The sequence below is a fragment of the Danio aesculapii genome, chromosome 10 (assembly GCF_903798145.1).
Source record: "Danio aesculapii chromosome 10, fDanAes4.1, whole genome shotgun sequence".
In the NCBI taxonomy this organism is placed as follows: domain Eukaryota; kingdom Metazoa; phylum Chordata; class Actinopteri; order Cypriniformes; family Danionidae; genus Danio; species Danio aesculapii.
In genome coordinates this window covers 22745180-22754901 of record NC_079444.1, presented here as the reverse complement: position 1 = coordinate 22754901, position 9722 = coordinate 22745180, and the positions used below count along the sequence as shown (strand labels likewise).

The window sequence follows — 9722 nt, the reverse complement described above, 5'->3', positions numbered from 1 at the left end:
TATTGTTTTTTTTGGTAGGTACTGAAAAGCTTTAGGTGGCTTAGGTCAACACTAATCAGGTCAGATGGCTTATCTTTGCTCAAAAGTGAAGCTGGACAAAGAGGGAAATTCCTGCCTAACTCGTGGCCTGACTAGTTGAGGAAGTGCTTTATGTCTTAGGATTCAGGCAGTAGAGTATGTCACATAACGCTGGTGTGAAGGAGAAAGTATATATTGATAAAGAGATGCTAAAGAAAGCGTGAGTATAGGCCAGGTATTGGTTCCTCCAGGCCTGTAAGGGGCAGTAGTTTGAAAATGCATCCTTCTTTTTGAAGTATGTAAACTAAACGCAGATAAGGACACAGGTCTGTGTAAAACACTTAGAAATGATTCACTCAAAAGTACAGATCATTTCACAGATGAAGTCAAAAACAAAACGAAATCTGCTCATATATCTAATTCACCTCCTAATATATTTCTTAAAGGGGTCTTTTTTTTTGTATTTTTTAAATGTTAAATGTTTTTTGAGGTCCACAAATAACGTTAGAAAGAATTTTACATGAAAATACACCATAATTTAGAATTAACAGGCTATTTCTTTACTTTTTTGTAATACTTTATTAATCATTTTTTGATTCATGTACGTGCATGTGCATTTAAGATTTGAAATTAACCAGTTACTGCTATGTCTGCGCTACTATTTTGTATATATCAAAAATAAATGAACGCTTATGTGATGTATGATGAGACAATGAGGGTAATTTTGGTTAAAAACATATAAAAACACACCAGATAATATGCAACATACAAAGCAATGTAATGCAAATGTGCAGTCATCTGTTGCGACATTACTGTTGTGTCCAACACACAGGCCACTGCATTCTCGTTTATTTTTATCCTTTTGTAAAATAAAATGAATAAACAAAAAATGTCTTTCTGCACGTACTTTTTACACCTGATATTAAGAAGCATTTTTGTCTGAAGCATACTGGGAAATGCTTTGAGGATGAACCACTTACAGAGGTAGATGATAAAAACATTCAACCAGATTGCTTTTGCACTGCCTATGTTGGTAGACAACCAAACACATTTAATATTAGGTGTAAACTGGGCAACATTGAGACTAAAAAAATAAAAAAAGCAATATAGTGACCTCTTAAGATCAAGAAAAATATTGATTTGTCAATTCATGACCTCTTTAACCCTTTAACTATGACTGTTTTAAATAATGACTATTAAAGTCATTTAAAGAATGACTGTTTTAAATAATGGTTAACACCACACATCACTGCTGGTTTATTAACATAATCCTGCTGCACTACTTGATTTTGGTTTTATTGTAAAGAACAACAAGAAAACATGTTAAATGAGAATTTGAAATATTTTATGGCATGCTTTAAAAAATGATGATTTATTCAAAAAGGCTTTATTTTGATTGTTTTTTTTATTAATTGGTCTTACACTTAATATTTTTCCGCTTTTCATATTATATGTATTAATTCCAGTACTTTTACCATAAACTGACATATCTACCATTAGGTAGAGGCTGATATTTTGGAAATTATGGGATGTGTTAAAAACTGCACTGAGTGTGTTAACAAGAGACATTAGGAGTTAAGAAATCCAATCCAAAACATTTTTTCTTGGTGGGCCACTTAAAGGGTTCAATTAAATATCTATTTAGTTCTTCAAGCATATACAGTTGAAGTCAGAATTATTAGCCCCCCTTTGAATTTTTGAATTTTTTTGTTTCTTTTTTTAAACATTTCCTAAATGATGTTTGACAGAGCAAGAGAATTTTCACAGTATGTCTGATAATATTTTTTCTTCTGGAGAAAGTCTCAGTTTTATATTGGCTAGAATAAAAGCAGTTTTTAATAAAAAAACTAATATTTTAAGGTCAAAATGATTAGCCCCTTTAAGCTATATATTTTTCAATAGTCTACAGAACAAACCATCGTTATACAATTACTTGCCTAATTATAATAACCTGCCTAGATAACCTAGTTAAGCCTTTAAATGTCACTTTAAGCTGTATAGAAGTGTCTTGAAAAATATCTAGTCAAATATTATTAAGTGTCATCATGACAAAGATAAAATAAATCAGTTCTTAGAGATGAGTTATTAAAACTATGATGTTTAGAAATGTGTTGAAAAAAAAAAACCTTCTTTCCGTTAAACAGAAATTGAGGAAAAAATATACAGGGGGGCTAATAATTCTGACTTCAACTTTAGATGAAAACACATTCAACCAGTTTTTGTACTGCTTATGCGGATAGACAACCAACCACATTTCATATCAGGTGTAAACTGGGCCACACAGAGACAACAAAAATAGTAATTAATAGTATAATAACCTCTTAAGATAAAAAAAAAAAAGATTTGTCAATTCATGACCTCTTTAACTGCTCACTCTACCAAATAGTTGATCATATTTTGACTGTTTTAAATAATGACTGTTAAAGTCTTTTAAATAATGGTTTACACACACAGCATTGATGGTTTACAAAAAAAAATTAAAAAAATAAAATAAAAAATTAAACAAACATAATCCTGTTGCACTTCTACACTTGATTTTGGTTTTATTGTAAAAAAAATTGTGTTAAATGAGAATCTGAAATATTTTATGGCATACTTCAAAAATTAAATGATTTAGTATTCAAAAAGGTTTTATTTATTATTTTTTTTTTATTATTTGGTCTCACACTTCATATTTTTCTGATTTTCATAGTATACATATTAATTTTGATACTTTTACCATAAACCGACATATCTAGCATTTGGTAGAGGCTGATATTTTAGAAATTCTAGGCTGTGTTAAATAGTGACATTAAGATTTAAGAAATCCAATCCAAAATGTTTTTTCTTGGTGGGCCACTTAAAGGGTTCAATTAAATCTCTATTTAGCTCTTCAAACATGTACACAGTCTGATTCTGACTGAAACAAATGATTCTGAATAGTTTTATTTAAGTGAATAGTAACAATAATAATAATAAAACATTATTTTGCAAGACAGTTGTTGATTTAGGGTTCATATGACAATGTGCAGATGAATATTCTTTATTTGTAATTGGTCATGTTTTATAAAAACTGTTAAAAACTATGAAAATAGGAAATTTCACCACATTTGTGACGTTTAGTCTTTTAAATACATGGTTAGTTCTAATTATTGGATTTAATTTATGCTACCATTCAAAAAGCCTTTGGCAACAGATTGACGAGGACAGTGATGCAATAAAAATTGCACTTATTTTTCTCAAATATGTCTTCCTCAGAAGTACTAAAGGAGTTATCAATGGAACCGTTAAGGGAAATCAAAACCACCATAATTAAATTCCCTAATGCTCCCATCGCCAGTAACCATCGAGGGTTACCATAGCCACAAGAAGGGTAGGTTGGATAAAACAATTTGTTTTTCCTTCATTCAAAATATTCTCATTTACTCAATATACAAACGAATCAACACTGTCAAAAGGAACGAAATGCGAAGAACAAAAAATGACAAAAGGTGCAATTTCTGGAATTGACCCATTTGTCGATATGATGTCAAACAATAACTCAACATGGACAGTCTGAACCATGAAGGTCAGGTCACTCCAGCCAGTAACATACAGTCTCCTCTTACATCAGGTGATGATGTCACGTCTCTACCAGTAATATAACTCAGGTGGACCTGAAGCCTCAAGCTGGCACGGGGTGAGAATGTCAGTGATGTTGTTTTGGAGACATCACCTGAAATGTGATAATGAGAGTCGAGATGAGATCGTAACCAAGCAACGGAGATGTGTAACACTCAAGAGTTTGTGAGTCGAGTTCTCAGTTCTTAGTCCTGCTGTCTTCAGCCTGAATCACAATCACGAAGCTTTGAAACACATACAGGCACACAGCTGGAGTCCATCTGCTGGGGTTAAAAGATGAAAACACAAACTGCTGTAATGTGGATGTGCGTGTTAAGTGTGTAGAAGTTTGGCATTGTGTGTCTACAGCAAGTAAGCAGTTTATCATGGCGTACGCAGTACTTCAAAAGCTTGGGAAGAGATGGAGAAGCCCTCAAATCAACATGAGTGGAGGACTTCAGCATGACGCTGAGGGGTTTTTCTGGGAGCGCTTAACTTTGACCAGCGACCTCTTGGAAGAGTCTCGATCTGAAACAGTCCATCATTTGTCTACACCTCCTCCACATGTGATTCCTACAGCTCGAATAGAAACGTTTAAAAAAAAAAACCTCAAAAACAAACAAGCGGGTAGTGAGGAGTTGGGATAGGAAGCTGATGAAGTGGAAGGAATGAAAAACTGTTTCTTTGATGCACAATAAATAAATCAGATGGAGGTCCGAGTCCAGAAAAGACAAACATTTACAGTCGGGTGAAATGAGAAAAACAAAACAAAGAGGGGAGAATTCACTAAACGCTTCAGCTAGTTTTGCGTGTGGTACACTCTGTGTCTCATTGACAAACCACAAACAATTCAGCTTAACAAACGCACAATTTGTGCTAAAATGTTTTTAAAAATGTACATTGCAGTGCAAATGTTCTTTTAAAGCAAATCTGCCGTATTATAGAAAAACAAAACATTCTTCACTGGATCCAGTTGACGATGGCAAAAATGTTGGATCATTCCAAAGGACAGGGGAATCTTAATTCCATGGTCTTGTCTTGATCGCATTATGCCTAGTTCACACCAAAAGTAAGCATTCACACGAGTAGATTGCATACAAAGTCAATGCAAATGTGCAAACAGAGGTGAATTTATGTCGGGTTTGGTGTGAACCTAGCATTAGAAGACACTAACCAAAATTGCAAATTTAAAAGATAATGGCAGCGGCAATTTGATGGCAGCGGAAATGATGATTAACTGATGGAGAAACTGGATCATTTGCAGATACAACTGATTTCAAAAGCATTTTAAAGCGTTTGGATACTCTTGTATAGTTCTAAGTGATTCTTTAGAGCAGTAGTCCTCATCTACCGGCCGCACAAGAGATCATTAATTACTACCGTTTTATTTATCATCCGAGTCTGAATGATCTCTTATTTTGAAAAGTCTTTTATTTTGAAAAATGACCGTATTCTCTCGCTTACATCTCGGTCACTTGAGCAGCCAAATTTAAACCACAAGTAGCAAAATGAGTAAGAAACAGATGTCTTTGGGGAAAAGGCCCAGTGAAGGACCCACGAACTGTCAAGGAATGGATTCGCAACCCAGGTGTCAACAAATGAGGTGAATTCAGCATGTCTGTGCAAGAAGATCAACTGATGGAGATCGCAAATGACGTTCGCATATCGTGTCTTTTCTAGAGTTTTTGCAAGTTCGTTATTTCCAATTGAGGTGTGCGGCTTGTGCGTGCAAGCAGTGTGACGCACTTTCGTCTTCCAGACGCCCCCAGTTAAATGAATGCTGCAACCACGTGACAAGAACTGAGCAATCAGCTTCATACTTTGTATGGAAAACACAGAACACCCAAACACTGCAGTGCTTTGTAATTTATCTCCATAAATAAAACTTGTATCAGAGTGACAGCATTGTTTTGCCAGCTTGTCATCCTCTGAGAAAACGGTTAATGGTCACCTAGCAACCTACGAACCCCCAGTCTGCAGTAAAATTGTCAAGCATTGACCGGTTCACGATGATAAAAAGGTTGCATTAGAGTACAGTTCTTTACTTTAGCTGATTCTGCTAAGCCACAATGCAGCCTAAAATCGATTTTTTTCTGAATGTACTTCTATAGTTGCCAGATTTCCTTTAGTAAATGTGGTGGTGGTAAAATAACCCACACAGTGCAAATAAACAACGCAAACAGCTAGCACAATTAGAGTTTGTTTACATGAGAGCAATGTACTAAAAACAAATTTGTTTTTCCTTTGCACTTTTTTGAAGAAGTGTCAAATGATCCTCATTTTTTGATCTGGGAAAATGGCTAAATCAAAGTTGTACTACATCAGCCAGGCCAGTAGGTGGCAACTTTGTAAAGACACACTATATGTCTGCGAAAATATGGTCCTGTAGTCCACCATAGTTGTTATGGCTGTCAAGTATTCATGATGTTTTCAGTTCTGATTTCATGTAAACGTGCCTTTAGTGAATCTCCCCCTGAAGTATAAAACGTATGAAGTACTTCTATTATTTATACAGTTTTTTTTCACTTAAAAATCTCATTCTCTACTGTTTGGTTTTGAGGTTAAGCACAATAATTCCAACCATCAGAATGGACGTATAAACTCGTCTTGAACTGGTGTGTGACATACATTCACTAGCGCCGGAGCACATGTGAAATCGGTAGTCCAAACTTCGCCTCATGTCGCACACAAAGACACACGTGTAAATAAGCGCACACACACTGCTATGACATAAAAAGCAGGATTTCCCGCTTTTCTAGAAAGTACCATCAGCTTAACTTTAGGTTCAAGTTCTAGTAACAGGCTCTAACATATAGAGTCGCTCGGACACACAGTGCGTGTGTGAGGTACTATAGAGTCAGCATGTGTTTTCTGTGTTTGTTGATCTCATACTTTATAGTAAATATTGGCAGGGCTCTGAGGGGGCATCTCTTGAACTATGTAGACAGGATGTCCATAATCGCCGCTGACTTTTTCATAATGGGGGCAGTAGGCTGAATCAGAGGTCCGCAAGGGAATTATGATGTCACTGGGTTCTGAGCCATTATTGTTGCCCCCACTGCTCCCCGTCGCCGTCCCACCAGAGCTGCCCCTCTTTGGGGTAAGAGAGGAGAGTGTGAGGGCAGGATGGTGCGTTTCAGAGTGCTTGGCTTTCCGACGTCTGTAGCAAACCACAGCGATCACAATGGCAATCAGTAGGATGAAGGCTCCCCCTGCACCGCCGGAGATCAGGGCAATGTTAGACGCAGACACGGCGCCACTTTCACTGGCTTCACCCCCTTTAGAGCCACTTTCAGTATCTGAAATGGAAAACAGCAGATAAACATGTACTCGCACGGACCAGACGTCCTCGCTTTCTTTCTGGAATTATCTCCTAAAACAAACATCCTGGTATTATTTAGATTATATTCAATTTTAATCCTTAACTAGCTTTGATTTCAGCCAGCTTGTGTTCAAAAATGCCTCACGTTTGCTGGTCACTCAAATGTTTACCTTATGGAGATCAACAGTGCGGTCTAAGCCTTTGAGAAATAACAATAATGCAGTTCTAAGTACACTAGATGGTGCATTAATATGACAACAGATGCATATGCATACGCGTGGTATCAAGGTTAATACATAAAGGCATTTAGAAACAGACTTTATAGGGATTTTGACTGTTAAAAGCGTGTATCATATTTTCTGAAATATAAGTCACATTTTTTTAATAAACTGAAGCTTGCTGTGATTTAAATTCCAGAGTGATTATATAATAAAATTACCATCAAGTAAGCAAAATATGAGTTGTAAACACATTTGGATTTACTGTATGCTGAATTTGTATAGTGCATATTTAAATAAATTAGTTTGGCTTGACATTTTTATAATACATTTTGTTAGTAGTGAATGCCACTACAATAGTTTTTATATACTTATATTTTCATTCCTTATAATTTAGTTCCCCTCGCTCCACATTAAATCATGTTTATAATGTTTGTAAACATTTAGTTTTATTTATAGCTATGAGTAGCATATTATATTACAATAAAACATAATAATTATATTATAGAAAATATAATACAGCACTTGTTGTCTTTCTGAGCACAGAAACTGACAGAATCGAACATTTTTAAAGCCAAGTTAACATTTTAAATTATTAATAGCTATTTTATTATCTTTTATGTATTATTAATAACATTTTAATTATCCCTTATTTTTAACTTTTATTTTCTGTTTTATTTTGCTTAAAGTTTTTGTTAGGTTTTCACATTTTATTTCAAAAACACTCCGTTTTAATCAACATTTATTTTACATATTTAATTAAAACAGGTTTTTTTTTCAAATGTATACTTTAAAAAATATTGCTTTAGTAACAGTAAAAACGGTGTTCCAATTAGCATATTTGTTCAATTTAAACATCAACAGAAATGTCACCACATATATCCAGTGTAGCTGTCATATGATGTCATCTAAAATGCTAAAAGATGACAAGAATAATGCAGAGGAGCATTTGCCATCACACATAGGTTCTGTCAAACAAAATAACAAATCAGTGCGAACATTTCTGGAAGTCCAAAAAGTGCTTGAATATTTAATGGAGCTGTTGTTTATGACATAAAGAGCTATTGTGCTTATGGGGAACTAAGTTTGAGGTTGACCAGAGTCATATCCTTTATATAAATAGAAACAAATAGAAATATTTAATGAGTATGTAACTGTTTGCCAAGGTTGTGAATTAAATATAATGTTGTACATTTTGATTTCCACACAATGTATTTAGCTCAATGTATTATCAGGTGCCAAAGGTATTAATTTAGATATGTCTGTTTATGTTTTGTGACTCAAAGTGCCTGTCGTTACTGATTGATTTATAAATCAATCACATTTCTGTCATGACAACTCGGAGAGATTTAGTATGGTAATGAATATGCATACAGTTACTGTACGCCCATAAATATTTGGACCTAACTGTATGTTTGACCTTTTATCTGCTCATTGTAATTGGGATAATGAGGGATTAACACACACCTGGCCACGAAAAATAATAGAAGCCAAACGTCCAATTACTTTTGGACCCTTAACAAGTGAGAGGCACATATGCAAAATGTTGTAATTCCTACAGCGTTCACCTGATTTGGATGTAAGTACCCTCTAATTAAAGCTGACAGTCTGCAGTTAAAGCACAACTAGTTTGTTTTATTTCAAATAGATTGTGTTGGTGTAAAGAGCTAAAAATGTTTAGAATTGTGTCAATGTCCAATATTTATGGACCTAACTGTATGTCAATGTTGATTTGTTTGGTCTTGGCGGCATAGATCTGCTTCACTGCTGCTGCTGCTTTGATTATTGGTGCAGTGAAGATCTATACACAGGTGGAGTTGGGGTGGAGGAGGGTATCTGAAAACATGCTGCAAATTGCTAAAGTACACAACACTTAGGTAATTAAAAGTTGAGGAGCAATTTCTTTGGCTGGTGACCAATCACCTGACCATGAAGTTGATGATGGGGTCGGCAGCAGTTTGGATAACAGAGATTCATGGCAGAACTTTGTATTTTTATGGTTTACTGAAGAAAACTTTACTGTACGACCTTAAGGGAGTTGTACATAAGTTGCGCCATGCCACGTCTTTTAGAATTATTTTCTCTGAGGTTTCGCTCAGCAGCGCTGCAATTCTGCATCTGTTCATGCTGCTCAGCAACATATAGAAAACAATATAAAAAATGGGTCAACGCAGCACAGCATGGTGCGTCCAGTGTGTGACCCATTTTAGTATGAATAAATCATCAGTAAATGTTTATTTTATTATTACACCATTTTAAAGTGGTGTTTTGCACTATTTCTGGTTGTTACCTGGGATTTTGCTGTTGGGTCGCCCTGGATCAGGTTTGGGCTTTGGGGGAAGGCCATATGCAGCTAGAAAAAAAAGATTGCATCATAAAAAACGCCAAGCATATTAGTGAAAGTGTGCTGATATTGAGTGTGTACATGTTCACCTGTTTTACCTTATTGGAGTAAGGACATAATTGGCTTTGACTTAGGCATAAACTGATTGTCACAGCTAGATTTTTGCCCCTTACACAAATTTAACCTACTTTCTGTCAGTTTATTGAAATGTGTGAAATGTGACACATATGTGTCCTTACTG

The 9722-nt window shown here is 35.2% G+C and overlaps 1 protein-coding gene across 1 annotated transcript in view; it reads right to left on the bottom strand.

Annotated features, from left to right (window-relative positions):
• Positions 1–2749: 2749 nt before the first annotated feature.
• Positions 2750–9722, bottom strand: part of efnb3a (ephrin-B3a) — a 75978-nt gene continuing 69005 nt past the window's right edge. Inside the window, exons 4-5 of the mRNA XM_056467537.1 lie at positions 9428–9490; positions 2750–6896 (exon numbers count right to left, since the gene is read on the bottom strand). Of these exons, the coding sequence (XP_056323512.1) occupies positions 6484–6896; positions 9428–9490 (476 nt within the window). The 3' untranslated portion in view covers positions 2750–6483. The remainder of the gene's footprint in view (positions 6897–9427; positions 9491–9722) is intronic.